At 38.2% G+C, this 19,032-nt stretch overlaps 1 protein-coding gene across 5 annotated transcripts in view; it reads left to right on the forward strand.

Moving 5' to 3' along the window:
* UPF3A (UPF3A regulator of nonsense mediated mRNA decay) overlaps positions 1 to 19,032 on the forward strand; it is a 26,116-nt gene continuing 7,084 nt past the window's right edge. For 3 of the 5 annotated variants that reach the window (XM_086880279.1, XM_086880282.1, XM_086880281.1), the window contains exons 1-8: positions 65 to 232; positions 2,496 to 2,602; positions 10,806 to 10,912; positions 12,811 to 12,909; positions 12,996 to 13,106; positions 16,492 to 16,547; positions 16,640 to 16,798; positions 18,665 to 18,825. In XM_086880279.1, the coding sequence (XP_086736405.1) occupies positions 80 to 232; positions 2,496 to 2,602; positions 10,806 to 10,912; positions 12,811 to 12,909; positions 12,996 to 13,106; positions 16,492 to 16,547; positions 16,640 to 16,798; positions 18,665 to 18,825 (953 nt within the window). In that variant the 5' untranslated portion in view covers positions 65 to 79. Of the gene's footprint in view, positions 233 to 372; positions 494 to 2,495; positions 2,603 to 10,805; positions 10,913 to 12,810; positions 12,910 to 12,995; positions 13,107 to 16,491; positions 16,548 to 16,639; positions 16,799 to 18,664; positions 18,826 to 19,032 lie in introns of all 5 variants that reach the window. The other 2 variants (XM_086880280.1, XM_086880284.1) reach the window with 2 other exon arrangements.

Below are 19,032 nucleotides of genomic sequence, written 5' to 3' on the forward strand. Positions count from 1 at the left end.
TTTCCGCCCGGCTGCGGGGGCGGCGGCTGCATGCGCTCGGAGCGGGAGGCAGGGCCGGGGCCGGGCCGGGCCGGGGCCCATGGACGCCCCGCTGCCGCAGGAGTCGCCGCGCCGCGACACGGACGCTCCGCCGAAACAGCCGCCGCCGCCTTCCCCGCCTTCCCCGCTGCCGCCGCCGCTTCACCCGGCGCCGGGGAAACAGCGGGAGGAGAAGAAAACGGCGCTGAGCAAAGTGAGGGGGCGCGGGGATCGGGGCGGGGGCGGCTCCGGTGGGAGATGGGAGAGGATGGGAGGGAGGCTGCAGTGAGGAGACAGACCGAGCCTGATCTCGGGAGCTTCGTGTGTTTATAACGGGTATTTCTTCATCTGCAGAATGAGGGTGTTCATTCCCTGGAGTATTGGGAGACCCCCAGCGTCAGCGCTGGAAGTCATTTCACCTTTAATTGTGAAGTCGAGGATGGCTATTGCTGTGGCTGAGCACCTTCTGTCAAGGGCAAGAGCACATCTCTCTCTAATCCGTCTTTATTCGAGCACTTTTCAAATAATACTTGCCGACTATAACAGGTTGTGCAGGGATTTCACGGTGTCTGCCTGGCTGGAGATGTTCAGAACCCACCTGGACATGTCCCTGTGGCACCTGCTCTAGGTGACACTGCCTTGGCAGGGGGGTTGGACCAGAGATCTCTTCCAACCCTGACAATGCTGTGAGTCCTTGAGTACTGTGAGATTTTATTTATTCCCGGGGTTTTTTTACTTGGAAAGCTGAATCACTGAAAATTACTGTAACTCAGAGCTCAGTGAAGTTAAATTCAGATATTAGACTATTCAGAAATTAAAACAGATTGCCTAAAGCTTGATGGCCATTTTACTGCTTTGTGTGCTGGCATCATTCAGCCAGAGGTGTTTCTACAGCTTCCTGGCCTTTATTATTGGGTAGTTTAGCTGGGTGTGGTGGGTTGACTCCGGGTAGCCGACCTCCAGCCATGCACACATGCTCATGCACTCCTCCCTCAGCAAGACCCAGGAATAAGGTATGATGGAAAAAACAAAGTGTCATCACAGGAAAAGCTGACACAGCTGAGGAAGGACTTCATAGCAGCTTCTTACAGCTTTCTCACAAAGGAAGATGGAGTGGCAGGCACTGATGCTTTCTCTCTGGTGGCCAGTGACAGGATGTAAAGGAATGTCATGAAAATGCATCTGGGGAGGTTTAGGTTGCATATAGAAAAAGGTTCTTCACCCAGAGGGCAGTTCAGCACTGGAACAGCTTCCCTGGGAAAATGGTCAGCACTAAGCCTGGCACTAATCATTTGGCCAATGCTCTCAGGCACAGGGTGTGATTCTTGGGGCAGGGCCAGGAGCAGGACTTAAATGCTCCTTGTTGGGTCCCTTCTAACTCAGGATACAGTACGGTTCTAACATGGATAGAATTTACTTACTTCATGGCTAATTAAAAATTTGAGAAGACTGTTGAGAAAAAAAGATTGCAACTAAAAAACCTTTCCACCTCCCCTCTTCCTTCCCAGGCTCAACCTCCTCTACCTGGAAGCACTGCAGAAGGGTGAGGAATGGGAGTTGCAGACAGGATGTAACAGCTCCTCTCTGCTGCTCCTTCTTCCTCACACTCCTTCTCCTCTCTGGCATGGGGGACCTGACAAGAGACACAACGGGATAGAGTCCTTCATGAAGTGCTGCAGAAGTGTCCTTCCCACGTGCTCTAGTTGTTCATGACCTGCTTCAGCATGAGTCTCCTTCATGGGCTGCAGGCCTTCAGGATAAGCCTGACCCAGTGTGGACTCCTCTGCACAGGCTGTAGGAGCTATCAGGGCATCTCCACTTGCTGTGTCATGGGGTCCCCCATTATCTGCAGGTTGATGTCTGCTCCACTGTAGTCCTTCATGGCATATGGGGGAGCAGTGTGCCCCTCACCATGATCTCTTTCAAGGGACTCTGCTTTGGCACTTGGAGGACTTCCTCCCCTCCTTCTCCTTTCTTTTTTGTCTGTAGGTCGGTGTCTTTGACATTTTTTTGCCACCCTTACTCCTCTGTCTCACCCACTGCTGTGCTGCCTTTCCTGTCCATTCTAAAGTACCTGAGCTTAAAGGGCTCAGCTGTGCCCTGGGGTGGATCCACTGGAATTTGCTGTACTTAACACTGGGCAGCCCCAGCATCCTCTCAGAAGCTACCCTGAAACCCCTGGCAGGAGCAACTGGACACAGAGACCTGTTACACTAAAATACTGCTGAAACAAGACTTAAAAGCTAGTTTAAATCAGTTTTCAGACATACTTTAAAATTTTTGTGTAATCAATATCTATTTTTTATGTTTTTGATGATGAAATTGCAATGGTTCTCAGGCTGTTCATCAGAATATGTCACTTATCCTACAATTTTAAAACAATTGCAGAAACTGAATCTGGGAATTTATGCCATCTGTTTCTACAGTATTTAGATCAATTGTAAATCTCCATTTTTTTTTTTTTTTAATATATGCAGGTGGTTATTCGAAGGCTTCCTCCTTGTCTAACCAAGGAGCAACTGGAGGAGCAGCTGCATCCTCTACCTGCCCATGATTATTTTGAGTTTTGCACTGCTGATCCCAGGTGAGGATGAACTGTTTCTGTAGGTTTTCAAGTGCTGAAAACCTAAACAAGGTATTTGGGACATTCCAAATCACATGTTTTTCCTCTTCTTATTATTTTTGTTGAGTTACTGTTATGGCCTGCCTCAGAAAGTGGGTATAATCCAGGTTCTTGTTACTAAATCCCTGGGAGCACATTAGTGTGAAACAATGCTGAATGATCACTATTTGTAAATAAACAATGTAGGGTTTATTATAGAACAATGTGGCTGCAAAGGAAAGCAGGTATGGAGCTGTTTTGGTGGTTATTACCTATAGAAGTACAACATGAAAGCGTTGCAGTGTAAAAGTGCAACAACATTACACAGGGACACACAAGGGGAAAGGAAAGGAAAAAGGAAAGGAAAGAGAAAAGAAAGAAAAACAGAGTACAAGAGTGTGAGGGATCTCACCACCCATAGGTTCTGCAATAAAACTTGGTTGCTGTGCAGTCTTGGATTCAGATCTGGCACGAGGAGTGGGGAGGAAGTCCTGAATAAGTGGTGGGGAGAAGACGGAACATACCATCTCTTTGGTCTATATTCACTCAGGCTCAGGCGAATATAAATCAGGTATCTCCTCACGAGCAGGGAACTCAATGTAAAAATGTGGATCAGAGGTGCCTTCAGGTGAACACTGCTGCCCATCCTAGCAGCCCGTTTGAGTCAGTTGTGCCTCATTATGTCCATCAGCAGAGATGAACATGCTCAGGTCACACATGAATTCCTTGGCATTTCTCAGGAGAAGGGGGAAGAATAGGGAGCCCCACAACCCAGGGGTTTGTGTAAGGAGGCACAAAGTAGCATGACAAAGAGCACAATCCCCTCCACAAGATCCAGCTCCTATCTCACTCACAGCCTGAACTCGTCATTCACCCGGTGCCTTACCATATCTGAAGTTCAGCCATTACACACCTGAAAGTTCACCTGCTCCATCTCAACCAAGCACCCTGGCATCTCCACAAAGGAGGAATGTTTTGAGTCATTGTCCCTTAAAAGTTCAGTCTACTTCAAAAATATTTCTGAAGGATGGCTGTATATGCAGAGACAATGGCATTCCTGCCCTTTTCCTTTACACCTGAGATTTTAAAACAGATTTATTTTTTTTTATATGAGTAGGGCATAATGTAGTTTGAAACCCTGATGTTTCTTTTACCGTCATTGGTAAGTTTTAACAGCCTGCTTAATTTGCTGTGAGGAAGATTCAGTCTGGGATAAACAATCACAGAATGTTTTCAGAAGTTCCATTTGAGTTACTTTCTTTACCTGCATGAGTTTTTTTGTGTTTCAAAGAAATCTTTTTAAAATTTTCTTTTATTTATTTTTGTCTCATGCAAAAGTGAAAAAGAAGAAATACTGCTTGATTTAAATTAAATCAGAATTGCTGGTGTAGTTATATAATTTCCTCAGTATCACAGTTGTAAAATGCAATCCCCTTTTGAATGAATCAGTTTCCAGAAGAGAAACAAAACACCATGTATGCTCAATCTTCATGTGTTCTGAAAAACTGAAGTATGAGATCCATCTTGTCATATCTTAGTGTGTGATGAATCACCCCTCCACTGACTCAAGATTCTTTCCACTGGCTACAGAAGGATCCTGGCTCTTTACTGTGCGCCAAATTTTGAAGTTAGGGCTTCTCTCAGAGTCAGTTTCACAGTCAAGAAGAAATATGATGATGAGAAAGAGAAATGATGACAGTTTCTGACTTAGTGGCATATAAGTGCAGCAACTGAATAGTAGGTGCTTCAGCTTTTTTGTTAAAACCACAAAGGATATTAAGGGAGGAAAGATGAGAACATACTCTGATTGGAAGTGTTTGTAGTACCTTACATTGCTCTTCTGAACTCTCTCACATCTGTTTCCAAATGGGCTTCTTCAAGGTTTCTGTCCCAGCTGTTCATTTGGTAAGGGGAAAATACCAAAGGCAAACCAAAAATTCCCTGAAGAACAGTGTCAGTTCTCACTGTGCTTAGATGCACAAATGCCAATTAACAGCTTAAAAAATTCCAACTTTAATTTTCCAGAAAAGTTTGCATAAGAATTTAGGGAGTTTGCCTCTTTAGAAAAGAGAAATCACTGTCAACAGTTGCATATATCAAGTTCCATTTTCTCTTCTATGTGATGAAATTTGGATTACCCAAAAATCTTGCTTTTCATTCATTTAATTGCGTCTGTGACATGTTCCCAGTGAAAGATACTGTTTTTTCTCTCACACAGTTAGTTGTCATGCTATTCTCTTCTGCTTTCACAAATCTAAACTCAGTTAAAAAAAATTCATTTAAGTTTGAATTTTTCAGCATGAAATGTTTTGTACTCGCTCCTTTTTTCTTTATCCTGCTTTTCAAAAAATGTGTTTTCAGACAAGAGATGTTCAAAGTGGGTTTATCTTTAACAGGTTTGTATGGCTACACCTTCTTCCAGCAAACTACACAGTGTACATGGGCATTTCACTGCCATTCTGCAGTGTTGGCTTGGCTGATAATTTGTCTTTTGACTGGCTCAAGATCACCTTGCCTCTTTCGTCCCCTTTGTTCAAATGCTTACCCATGTATATCTTTTTATGAGTCATCTCTTTATATTACCCACTCAGGAATATACAATAAACTTTCAGAAAGTAAAAGTTATCAAGTTAATCAAGGTTAATCTCAGTCTTCACTTACCCAGCAGAGAGCACTTTTTGAGTATAAAGCATTATATCGCCATAGTCTGTCATGTTATGGACAGTTCACGAGATTTCAGCAAACTCTGTGCATGTGTCTTCGTGTCATTCCAGCTACAGGACAAGGTGGGCATGTTTTCTCTGTCTTTCACTGAATAGATTTTTTCTAGATCCTGTACCATGTGCATAGGGGCAAGCAGTCCAGAGAATTTAGTGAAACAAAAACATGTGAAGATGAAAAGGAATGTCACATCACCCAATGAGAAGGAGTTGAAGCTACTCAGTGAAGAGGATCTGTTTGTTGGAAAGGGAAAGAGGCATAGAGATGCTTTGATGGAGAAGCAGACAAGTTTCCTTAAGAGCTGTAACATCTCAGTTTAACCACATCCTGTGTAACTTCACAGAAGTTTAAGCTCATTCAGATTTTAGAATTTACTAGAAATTCCTGTCACGATTGATGGATGTTGGAATGGGTGAGGAACAGTTAGACAAATACTTATTTAGACAAATATTTATCTATGAAAACCTATTGAACACAACACGTTTGGTATTATGAAGTTCCTAGGCTGCAGATACTGCAATTAAGAACTGGGTTAAGTATTTGTACATTTTCCTCTTTTTAATAAACTTTATCTTGGCATTCTCTGTTAGCTGTTGTTGGTAAGGGCACTAGAGAGGTCTAACTAGCTGTTTCTACATTTTTATTTCCAAGATAATTCATTCTAGAGGACAAAACAAAAAAAGATGCATATCAACTCCAGTTTCTCTTTTTTTGTAATCTTTATAATATTCTTGTGTTATCTTTAAGTCTACAATGTCCTATTATAGGCAAGCTGTGAAACTTTTTCAAATTTCATGTAATTAATGTCATTCTCAGTTTTTCAGTTACATCCATTTCAGTAAAATAATTTCAGAAAGTGACTTGTGTTTTGTTCATTTTTCAGATTCATCTGATTCACTGCATTATATTTATTTTCTCTTGAATATTGACATCAAAATGCAAACCAAACACTTTATAGATGATAATAAAAACTCTGCCTTATTGACAGACTGTTGTGTACTCAGACTTCAAATATTAACTATTTTTTCCAGATACTGTTTCTTTTTTGTCTGCTTGTAAAGGTTTCTGAGCCTATTCTAAAGATGTGACTAATGACTAGTCAAGTGATTGATCTGTGGCCTTTCAGGGTTTGGGTCATCTCTCTGGACTGGTGCTGAGTGCCAGGAATTGTTGATAGTGTTGTGAAGTTATGAAAGGAATGTGAACACAAGCTTTGCTCACATGAAAACAGTTTAGTCAGTGCCATGCCATGTATCACAGACAGTGATAAAGCTCTTCCAGAGAGCACTCCTCTTCCCTCCATAACTTCTTCCCAATGTTGTGCTCAGGATTATTGTAGGTAAACATCATTTTATAGGATATAGGATTGCACCCAGGAGCTGCAGCCCTGAAAGGGCAGCACCTTTAGTGCTTCAAGGGAACCACTACTGTGTTCTGGATGAAATCATTGATAGGCTTTGATTGACACAACTCTAGTGTTTCTGCTTTCTCTGCCAGGCAAACTGCTCATTTATAGCTGTAAAAAGGAAAGACTTAATTTATTTGAAATTGTGCCAGTTCCACCCATTATGTGAATGACCACAGAAGATGACCAGGATGAAGGCCAGGGGATTTTAGCTTGACATGACAATGTCAATGATGAGTTATCAATTACTGTATGAATGGGTGGAGGAGTTATTTGACTCCAAAATTTAGTTGTAGAGCTCTGTATACCTGTAAGTACATATTTTATAAATTCCCACCATGATTCATTAGTTGATAAGTATTTTACTAAGATGAGATTGCTGTTTTTATAGCTTATATGTTCCTGTTTAGACTGTGAATAGTTATTCAAAATTGCATTCCTGTATATCAATCTTTTTGCACAGTTTTGTTAAAAGATACTTTGTAGGAGAAGTAAACATTTAGAATGTGTTTGTTATTTAAGTTGCTAGAAAAATAAGAACTTAAAGAGATGATAGACTACAGGAATAAATGCACCCTGGAAGATTGAATACCCTTGAATGCAGAGCAGAAAAAAAACAAAAGAAACAGTGTGTTGGAATGAATAAATGTGTATACTCAGACTCGTCTGGGTTTTTTCCATAGAGATTGCTCCAAGTGTCGACATGTGCAGTGCATCTGTCCAAAACACTGTATGTGTGGAAAAGCAGCATTATAGACAGCAAACATATGGCAAAATGGAACCAGCTCTGATGATAAAACTGAATTTCAGATCCTGAATGAAATCTGTGGTGGTAGATACTCGAAAAAGAGAGACACAGAGTTCACTGGCCCTTCTGTAAGACTCAGCTGGAAGACAAAATCCTGAGGAGTAAAGTATTTTAGCCAGTAACTGCTAAATACTAAGTACAAAAGTCAAGCAAGAGTGCTTCTTCCTAGGAGGGGTTGTTGGCCTCAGAGTGCCTTTAGCCCAGTGAAGCCCTGTGCATTCTTTCCTGCATGACCATGCTGTTGAGTTCTGAACGGATAGGTCAAGACATAATCCAGGGTAGGGAGTATCTGCTGGAAGTCAGGTGTCTGAAACCTAGAATAAAAGTGATACATATGCAGGCCAGTGCTAGTATTTCAAATTTGCTAGGTTTAGTTTGCTTCCCACCTAGAATGTTAATCTTACGCGCTTTTTTAGGCACACTGCACACTTTGCTGGGTGAGAAGCCTAAGACAAGGGTTTGAAACACTTGGGTGAGCTTTGTGCACTAAGCACACTGATAGTTAACTCAGGCATATGAGAACCAACTCTTCTGTAGTGGTGGCTCCATTGGAGAAGGAACTTGCAATGGCTAAGCATTGTCACAGCTCTGTTTGTGCAGCCTTCTACCCTGACACATAGCAACAGTAATGGACAGACAGTGCTATGTCATTGTGCCATCATCATTTTGACATCATCATTGTGACATCATTTATTGTGTCATCAATAGCCTGCTGTGCTCAACCATGCTTCTATATTGTTGTATATTTCTGCTGATGCATGTGAAGTTCTTAATTAAAAGTTGAAGATGTTAATAATGTATAGCAGCAACACTAGATCCCTTACTTGTAAGGTGAATTCTAAATTTGTTTTCCTGAGTCCTGTTTATACAGACTCAGTTCTTTCTTACTTATAAGTGTTTAATAACCATATGAAATGTTCCTCAGTTTGAAAGATACTCTGTTTAAGCTGAAAAAACTAGAGAAATATTATGTTGTGTACTAGGAAAAGATTATGTTGCCAAAGCAGGTGAAAGAGATGGCATTGATATACCAGCTAAAGGAAATAAGGAAGGAGCAAGCCTTTGCATTTTCAGTTCTTTCACATTATGTCCGACCATAAGGTTCTAAGTTCCTACAGGAAAAATAAAATCCAACTGTATGATGAACTGCTTGCTGTGCACTGAGGCAGCCACAGCAATGTTGGAATGGACCCTTGTCGAATTAGCAGTCTTTAATCTACAGAAAGTTTTAATATTTTACAAAAGCTGAAGATGGAAAGAACAGTGAGGTAGCTGTTTAGACTTGGGACTAAAACTCAGTTCTTCAATCTTAGGGAATAATAACTGGAATAAAAAACAGTGCCCCCTCAAGATTCCTGGTTTTGTTTGATGAATGTTTAGCACTTCAAATGTACAATCATATCAGTCTAATGTCAGGCCTCATTTAATTTAAACCTCAAAGCACATGAAACATAAGAATAGTGCTGTTGATAATGAAAGAGAAGGCAGTTTCCTTCTTCATGGGAGCCTCAGTTATCTGAGACTTTTTTTACTGCTGTAGCCATTAGGCAGCATAGAGACATTGGTTCCAGTGCAGCTTTAGATTGCAAAAATAAAATTCCCTCCTTTACTTACACATTTAAAATACATCTGTTAACTCTGTATAATTATGAAAAGTGTTTAATTTTGTCTTCTTTGAAATGAATGAGTAGAATATGTCTTTTTATATCTGCTTTGCATCCTGGTGGTAGCTACAACCATGCTATAGCATCTTTCTGCCCTGGCCATGCCCTAGCAGGCATTTTTGCACTTGCCCACTTAGAGTTCATGTAATGCTCTTCCCATCTTAGAATGTCAAAATATACTGGGTATATATGGGTATAAAATGTGTCTTCCTCTCTTCCTTGGATATAGTTTATCCTCTTCAAGCTGTAGAAACACTTCATAGGTGGTATTTGCAAAGCATCTAAGTGACAAAAGCCCTCTAGGTTGTTTTGGTTTTGTTTTTTCTTCTGGCTAACTGATCAAACACAAAATTGGTGGGTGCATAAAACCATTGGTGATTGACAGCACTGCTCTTTATGGTCTAACAATGAAAGTGGAATCCATATGGATGCATATTTTAAACAGAAAAAGTTACTTGGGAGTAGTGTTGCTTTGAGCTGCCACGTGCATGGATCCTGTGATCCAATCCATATTTTTGCTTTTTCTCACTCATTGTGAAATCTGATTTTGAAGGAGCTATGGGATTGAAATACAATTGTAGCTGTGTGTATTTATTGTCTCCTGATGCCAGTGGTGAGTTGGTCTGAAGACAGGCCATTGGTGACAATGAAATTATGAACATAAGTATTTTAAAGATATGGGCATGTGTTAAAATTTGTTCTAAAACTTGATGTAATATGTAGTCCTCATTAAGTTAGTTTAAGACAAATTGACTTATATATTAACAGTTGCAGGAGTTTAAAGCATGTACATACCATGGCTCAGAATAACTTAGTTGATGGGTTGCAATTCATTAAATTACCTCAGTTTCATCATGGTTGTGGTGTGCCAGCCCTGAGGTTTTTATCAGGCACATTAAACATTTACCCATTGAGTGGGATCTATGCCAAAGAATTCTTGAAGAATCAGAATTTTTTTAAGTACCTGTTTCTTTTGCTAGAAATCCTTTAGATTTTCACAGCAACTGTTGGTCACAACTAGACATTGCATGTACATTGATAACACATGAATGTCCAATGGAGTTTATTTATTTGTGTATAATTCAATGGATTATATTGTCAACTATTAGGTTTTTTATTCTTTCTTAAAGATAGAAATCTATTTAAATACAGTGACAATCTGGAAACTTCCCTTCACTGCAGTCTTTTACTTAACCTTTTCTGTTTCAGTGGCACAAGACTTTTCATAGTACGCCTGAGAAGTTCCTCTAAAGCACTGCTGTTACTCATATCTCTTGAATTGGGAAATATTAAAGTTTTGATCCTGCACAACTGGAAATGTATGCTCTGCAATTTAGGGGGACAAAATAAGCTGGAAATATTTGTGTCAGTTCAGAATAAATTTCACAGTTGCATAGAGAACTCTGATGTTCTGTTACTTTTTGTCATATATATAATTAGATATGTAAATGTCTAAAATAAAAAAGACTGCTTAAGGTAGCAGTTTCTCAGATATGAGGATTACAATATGATCCTTCTGGTTTTATGTTTTCCCAAGCCCTGAAAAGAATAATAAGTAACAGAAAATGAAATTGTTTCTTGTTGCAGCCTTTATCCTCATCTCTACTCAAGAGCATACATTAACTTTAGAAATCCCGAGGACATCCTTCTTTTTAGAGATCGCTTTGATGGCTATGTCTTCATTGATAATAAAGGTTGGATTACTTGTAAGATATTAAGTGTGTATGTGGACATATACCATTTTAGAGCATCAACTTGCTTCCTTTTTGCTAGTTATGCCATTGTTTCCTCACCGTGCAGTAATTACATAAAAATATGTTAACATTTATCGCTTAAAACATAATAAAGTGCAAAATATATTTGTCCATGCAGTTGTGCTTCTCTGTGGTGTGCATGTTTTATGTGCTTTAGGCAATGCACTGTCAAGATCATACTAAGAAAATTACCTTATGCAGGCTTCAATTCATTACAGTAGTAACTGAACACATTGTGAGCATGTGTTTCTTCAGTGTTTCTGAGATAAAATTCTGCAAGAATTTTAAAAAGCAAGAGGAAGCCTTCAACATTTTGCTTGCCCACATTTAAGACATGTAGAGATTGAATTTTTAGGGCCTTTGCAGACATCTTGAGTTGAGTTCTGAGAACAAGAATGGCAAAATTGATTTCCAGTTTTAAAATGTTCAGTCCGCAAATGTTTGCCCAAGAGTGAAGAAAAAGTCTGTAATGTTGGTGTGGATAAATCCAGGTTTCCTGCAGGAGTATGAAGCTGCCATCAATACAAGTGGTTTAGCGGAACTTTAGCAGTTCCTTGCCTCGTTCAGGCATACCTTCTGTAAACAATTCCACAGGTTATGTAAAATAAACATAGATTTGTGGCTCTCTTGTACAGACATTTTTTTATTCTGTACACTCAGTGTTGCAGAGGTCCTGTGAAAAGTAGTCCTGCCTACTCTTACTAGAAACTGATCTCTAAAGAAGCTGTCAAATTAATGAATTCCTCTTCAGCATTTCCTACCTAAGATATTTTATTTGCTTCTAATATCCCTCAGATTTGGATGATTTTTGTAGAGATGAAGAACAACACATTCCTAGCAGTGTGCATTTCCCAGATTTAAAATTCCGATTAAAAGCTAGAAAGAAGTTATTTTTATGATTCAGCTAAGATTTTACTTTGGCTAAATTCAGAACATTCTTCAATATTATGCTGGACTGAAGCCAGAATACACTGCAAGACTGAGCTTGGACACAGTTGGCTAGTTTGACATGATTGCTTGTACAATTAAAGAGCACAGGGTGCAATCAGAAGTGCTCTCTGGTGAGGCTTGTGGCAGCATTGCATTATGAGGCCAAAACTGAAACAAGGATTAGCAAGTTCAGTAAGGTTAACAAATGTTCTAGCAGACTGAAGACAAGTTTTCTGTGAACTTGAGCAAAGTGTAATCTTGAACCTGCTGCAAGTGAAAACCCAGTGAAATTCAAAATCCACATGGTTCTGGCTTCAGTCCAAAGAAGAAGCCAGCATTTAAGGCACAACTCAAAGCAAAGAATCACTCCAGTAAACACAGGCAGGAGTTGCACAGTCCATCGTAAACAGAGGAGTTTCACACAATTCTACATGTTGTGTTTTACAGTTGTGGTTCTGAAAGGAGATGCTTTGTTGTTTTACAGCATATTACCTGACATTTATTTATTTTTTAGGCAACAAAACCTTAGAAAAGCAACTCAACAGTTTCAGATTAATTTCCCGATAGTACTTAATCACTTGTCAGATTGAGATTTGGTGATATATTTTTCTAATCAATGTCTGTGAATAATTAAAAGGGAACTATAAATAATAATGCAAGAATTATTTTGCAACAGTAGTCATCCTCGTTTTCACAGTCTTATCAGCATATCCAAATAAAAGATAATTTTATTTTTTTTTTAAATACCTCTACACGTAACTTTTAATTTGAAGTTTAGGAGTGAATTGTAGAAACATTTAGTTTTGTTTTCATATAAGACTTCCCAACATGTGTTCAAGAGTTTTGAAAATCTTGAAGATAGGGAATGTTTCTCCCCCTCAAAAAATTAAGGATTGATTTCTTTTAAGGTTTGGAATATCCTGCAGTGGTTGAGTTTGCTCCATTCCAGAAGATTTCAAAAAAAAAGCTGAAGAAGAAAGATGCCAAAGCTGGGAGCATTGAAGATGGTAAACATCTTTTCTTGACATCAAAGTGGAAAATTTCTGTTATGCATTGCAAAGTGTTAACCTAATTCAAAATTTTTTCTTTACAGATCCAGAATATAGGAAATTTTTAGACAATTATTGTGCTGATGAAGAGAAGATCTGTGCCAATCCTGAGATTCTTTTGGGAGAGATTGAGGCCAAAACAAGGGAACTCATTGGTCTGTTTTCTTGATTTTTCTTATTATTGAGAATATTCAATATCTTACTTTTATGTTTTTATGATATTGCCTGCAAGAGCTGACCTGTTCAGTCTAACAGATTTATATTACCACAGTTAAATATTTGCTTTCAAGGCAAGTAGTAGCAGTAAATCTAAGTCTCTATGCATGAAATCACTTGGCTTCACTTGAACTTTTGCATGTACACGCACTGGCTACAGAAATAGGCCCTTAGTAATTCTGAATACTTTCAGATGTATTAGTAGATGGAAGATTTATTTTTAAAATACAAAAGAGCTGAATATTTAACCACTGATCCGTGATATTAGCTGTTTTTATTAAGAAACATGAAATGATCTCTCTCTGTTCTCATGGTCAAGATTCTGGAAAAGCTCTGAAAGTAAGGCAACACCTTGTTTTCTGTATGCATGAAGCATGACTTCCACAGTCCTGGGGGGAATTTTAAATAAGGTGAGCACTGAAATCTTCAGTGCTAGTATGCGGTTTTCAGGATGACATAGAATTTTGATGTATCTTCAAGTGGTAACATGCAGAACATTTAGTGTTTCCCTAGGTGTGACATTTGAGTAGGAAAAAAAAATTGACCTTTGCTGTTAATTTCTTTACAGTGAAAAACTGGCCACCTCTTTTGATTAGAATCGCAGAACCATTTAGGTTGGAAACTTGCTGTTCAAGGACATCAAGTACAACCATTAGCTCTAACCATTAACTCCAGCAGTGCCAAGTCCACCTCTAAACCATGCCCCCAGATGCTACGACTACATGTCTTTTAAATACCTCCAGGGACAGCGACTCCACCATTTCCCTGGGCAGCCAGTTCCAGTGCTTGACAGTCTTTTGTGCAGAAATTTTTCTTAGTATTCAATATAAACCTGTTCAGTTGCATCTTGAGGCTATTTCCCCTTTCCTGTCACTTGTTACTGCTGTTTTAGAGTTGACTGGAGAGATTTGTAACTAATAATTTAGAGGAAATGGAAATGGACATTTCAATAATTTTGTTATTAATAAAACTTGTTTGTTGCTGTTTTAGATGGGGAAGTCACCCAATAATTTTTATTTACCCCAAATCTTCCATGGTATCTGACAGTAAAGACAGTAAAAAAAAATTTAATAAGATTGCAATTTACAAATAGCTTACAATTTCAAGAAGATTTATTAACTTAAAAATATTCTATACGTGAAGATGATTAATCTTGAGAGTTGCAGATTTCTGAATAACAATATTAACTGAAGGCAGCTTTACATTAAGACTTTGAGTGTTTCATTCTGTTAAATCAGAGGAAAGCAAAATAGTTGCTTTATTTATCCTGTCATTCAAAGCTGTACCCATTGCTATCAATACAAAACCAAAGATTTCTTCAGCAGGTAGCATGTTTATAGCAAAATTATGTAAGGGTTTAGCTGTGTGTCCGGTTTCAAAGGTGTTACTCCTACTGATGTCAATGAAGGATGTGCCCAAGACTTTGCTGGCAGAATTGAGCCTTACATGCTCAGCATTTCTCCATGTAAAGTTGCTGCAAACCAACATGTTTTATGCATCATGCCGGATGCATTGGCTGATCAGTTTCTGTGTGACAGAGACATATGAAAGAGATAAGCTGTTTTTTCTGGTTTGTGTGTAGACAGCAAGATGAAATGTAAAGTTTTGCTGACACAGCTCTTCATTTAGTAATTTATTTTCTTTTAAAGATTCTTAAACATTTTAAGAAAATGCTCTTAGGTTTGTATTTGTAGTAAGGCCCATAAAGAAGATGGGTAAGATTCAAGTTTGATAACACTGTTTTTTTCTCCCTCTTTTGCTGGTATTCATCAGTCTGCCTCTCTCCCTTGAACTTCAAGTTATAATTTCTCATTAAACCTCTTGCACTATAGTCTTAGTCATGACTAGGTTCTGAACTCTCAGTGCAGCTTATCTTTTCCCCAGACCTTCTAGTTACAATTTGTGATCTCTTTCAGCACGTAAAGGTGCCCAGAGACAGCCACTGCTCAGGCAGGGGAACTTAGAGAGGAGGACAGAGAGGCAAAACTCACATCAGAGGGACTGGAAGGGGGCTCTGAGGACCTAAAATTTGTCAAAAATGATGGCCAGGTGGGGAGGATGGGGAGGCATGGAAAATCTAGGGATAGAAGGAAGAAAATATCAAAGCAAGCTTCATTGGTTGTTGATTCCTACCACTGATATTTGCTAAAAAGAAACAGTGAATCCTATCAGCCATCCTATTTGTAACTGTGTAATAAAGTTTTGTTATTAATGAATGGGTTGCCCCCAGCATAATCTGACTTTCAATGCAAAAAGATGTAAATGTTTTGGGGATATGAATTGTGTCTAGATTTTTGGGCATGACATTTAAAATTTGTGGATTTTTTTTTAAATTCAGTTCTTTTTTTTCTTTCAAATTTTGTCATGCATTTCAATAGGGAAATTTTTTCTATGATTTGTGGGTGAATCCCAATACATAACTGGAAAGCAATTTCAAGTAGTAAACATTTTCTATTCTGGGACATCTAAAACTGACAATTTGTTGTAACTACTCACACCTGTAAGTATAGGCTGAATTGAAGTCTGAGTTCAATACTGACAGTCATGAATAAAGAATTTGATAAGGAACATGTTAAAGAATTTGATGGTGTTCTCCAAGTTTTTGTAGAATTTGGGGATGGTTCAAGCAGGTGACTTGATTTCAGAGCATGGAGACAGCTCTGTAATAGAAGAATGGCTGTGTGATCCAGTAGATGAGACCTTTAATCAGCAGTTTGGGAAGCCAGAGTTTTTTATAAGATCTGCTGATAACTTTGCTGCATAACCTGGGACAAACTGCTTATCTCTTATTCCTCCTGTTTTCCCATGGAAAGGTATTAGTATTCACTAAATGTCAGGTAAATGAAAATGTTACATGAGATTGAAAATGCTTCCTTCATGATGTACTTTGAAAACTGGGATTGAAAAGTGCTATGTGAGATTACAGTAATGTGGGCTGTATATGAAAAACAATATAGCTAGGTTTTCATGTACAAAAGTAAAAAGTAGGATTATGAGCACATTTCTTTATTTTTTTTGTGAAATAACCATTCAATGAGCAAGAGAGAAAAGCCATTCTCTTGATCTGAGAGGATATGATCTTTAATTAAACATCAAGTAATCGTGCAATGTCCTTCTGTTGCTTCTAATGCTAATAGCAAAAAAGCAATGAAGTGTTTCTAAAGCAGAGTGATGGGAATGCCTTCAAAAATACATGAAGCAAATAGGTTTATCAATGATTAACTCCCTTTCAGATAAAGCTAGAAAAAGGGGGTTAATACTAAAGTAAAAAAATGAGTACATTTTAGGAGTTGAACACTATATCACAAATTTTTTGTGTTTTAGCTAGAAGAACAACACCCCTTTTGGAATATATTAAAAATAGAAAATTAGAAAAGCAGGTACGTTCAGACTTTTGCCTGAAGTTCCACATTTATGTTTCATATGGTTTTCTGTTGGACAATTTACAATTAATCATTATTGAACTCTTCAGAGAATACGAGAAGAGAAAAGAGAAGAACGAAGGCGGAGAGAATTGGAGAAGAAGCGTTTGCGGGAGGAAGAGAAAAGGAAGCGCAGAGAAGAAGAAAGACGTAAAAGAAAAGAAGTGGAGAAGCAAAAGAAGATTTCTGAAAAAGAAATAAGGATCAAGGTAACTGAGATCAATGAAAAAAAAATTATTCTTCTTTTGAAGTTATCCAGAAGTTCTTTGGTATCTCAATATTTATTTAGTGTACAGCAACACAGTGTGGAGACACTAAATCAGTTTTGACTGGAAGGGAGAGCTGTGTAGGGCTTTGACCAAGTGTTGTTTGAAAGTGTGACTGATGGCCTTACCTTACTGTGATGTCCTGGTGCAATTACAGCAAGGAGCTCAGATATCTTCATACAACTCTGCTGCATTGCATGCTAGCATTATCTGACAGAACCAAATTGTTCTGTGCCAGCCTGTTGGAAGATTATTGTGGGTTTGATCCCCATATGGTCCATTCACTTAAGAGCTGGACTTAATGATCCTTATGGGTCTCTTCTAACTCAGAACATTCTGTGATTCTGTGTTTCTGTGAAACACTTTCTATAATGCAAATCTTCATTTGGCCATTGTGCAGAAATACATATTTACATTTATGCTCAGAACTGATGTATTTTAGTTGCATGCTTTATCCAAATTATAGCAAAGTCTTGCTGATTTCAGGTTGCACTGCCTTTCAACAATCTGAACGTATTTTAATGACATCACTTAGGAGGGTGTATCTTGTGCTATGAAGTCAGACCACATAAAACCATCTTATGACATAGATAAAACTGTTCATCTAAACAAAATTTCCTGTTACTGGAAAGGCTTTATAGGCTGTTTTGAAGAGGGAATTTGGTATAAGAATCTGTAGCATAAAGCAAGAACACACAAACTTGACTCAGATTTAGTGGTGGTGAGAAGACACAGAATTGTGGACATCATTCCTCATTTCTTCTTGAAAAATAGTTTCCTTCACCTTAAAGTATAAAAATAGTAAATTCTAAAGCTGAATTACATGTTTTTTATATTTGGGCATAAAAAAATACTCTAGAAGTTCATAAGAAAAGGGACTTAATCTTTAAAACATAATACCTAAAATTGCTTGCCCAAAAAGCCCTAGTATTTATGACATATCTGTGGTGATATGACCCTGAAAGCTATTTCTGTCTCTGAAAGAAAATGAAAATGCTACATGAGAGAAACATTATAGAAGTTTTAAATATTGAAAAAGAATAACCTGTGCTCATTTCAGAAATGAAATGCTGGAATGGAGACTGAAATGTTCTTCCTAGAATTCATATGTTAGGGTAATAATTTGAGACAGTTGGTCCTTTTATGAAGATTATGCCTGTAATACTGTACACTGCTGAAACCCTGTGTAGGTTGCTATGAAAGGAGCAGACTTCTTGAAAATTCTAATCTTCAAGGTGAAAATGTAATGACTTCTCTTCTGCTAATATCACATTTTTCCTCATCTGTATTTGTGTCAGGATTTACTAAGCACCTACTTCTACATGCCATGTCTATCCTAAGTGATTCATGTGACACCCATTTTATATATAATATTTCAAGGAGTAAAGTATTAATCCTGCTCTCTTTGTAGTATTGTAGCGGTTCTGCTTCTTATTTTATGGGCAATGACATTGAGCTCTGTTACATGATTTCTAAGAAACCATAGACCATAATAATGTCTTTATATTTAAAACTCAGGAGAGAAGAGTAGGTAAGTGCTTGCAGAAGAATAGGTAAGTGCTTTCTTCAGTATTTTCAACATATTTGAAAGTGTACAGTTGAATGCCTGTTAATGACTGTCACTCCTTAACAAATGTAAACCACCCTTTTAAAATTACTTTGCATTTCATACTTTGTAAAATACATTCCTAGCATGTAAATAAAGTATCTCCAATCTTAGCAGGTTACTGATATATTTAGTACTTGTTAAAATGTCTGTACAATAGAGGAGAATAATTTTGCATCATAATATAAACAAATATCTCTTAGCTTCTCAAGAAGCCTGAAAAAGGAGATGAACTGGCCAGTGAAAAGCACAAAGAAAAAGGTGAAGAAGCTGACACTGAGGAAAACAAATGGGATAAGTCACCTGGATCTGGGAGTATAAAATGCAAATCTTTGGAGAGTTCACTAAAAGAACTTAAGGAAAAGTAAGTAAAATTTATCTTTTAGTCTTTAATTTAGATGTTAAATGCTTTCATTGCAAGGCTTAAATGTAAGTGGTGTTTTGATGAGATATTCTGTCACCAAAGAACCAATTTCATTCTGTGTGTGAGTAAATCTCTTCCGGTTGTTTTGGTAGAAGGTGTTTCGTAACAATTTACAAACCTGGTGGCAATATTAGTGGATGCAATTTG

Source organism: Cyanistes caeruleus, chromosome 3 (genome assembly GCF_971803275.1).
Source record: "Cyanistes caeruleus chromosome 3, bCyaCae1.hap1.1, whole genome shotgun sequence".
In the NCBI taxonomy this organism is placed as follows: domain Eukaryota; kingdom Metazoa; phylum Chordata; class Aves; order Passeriformes; family Paridae; genus Cyanistes; species Cyanistes caeruleus.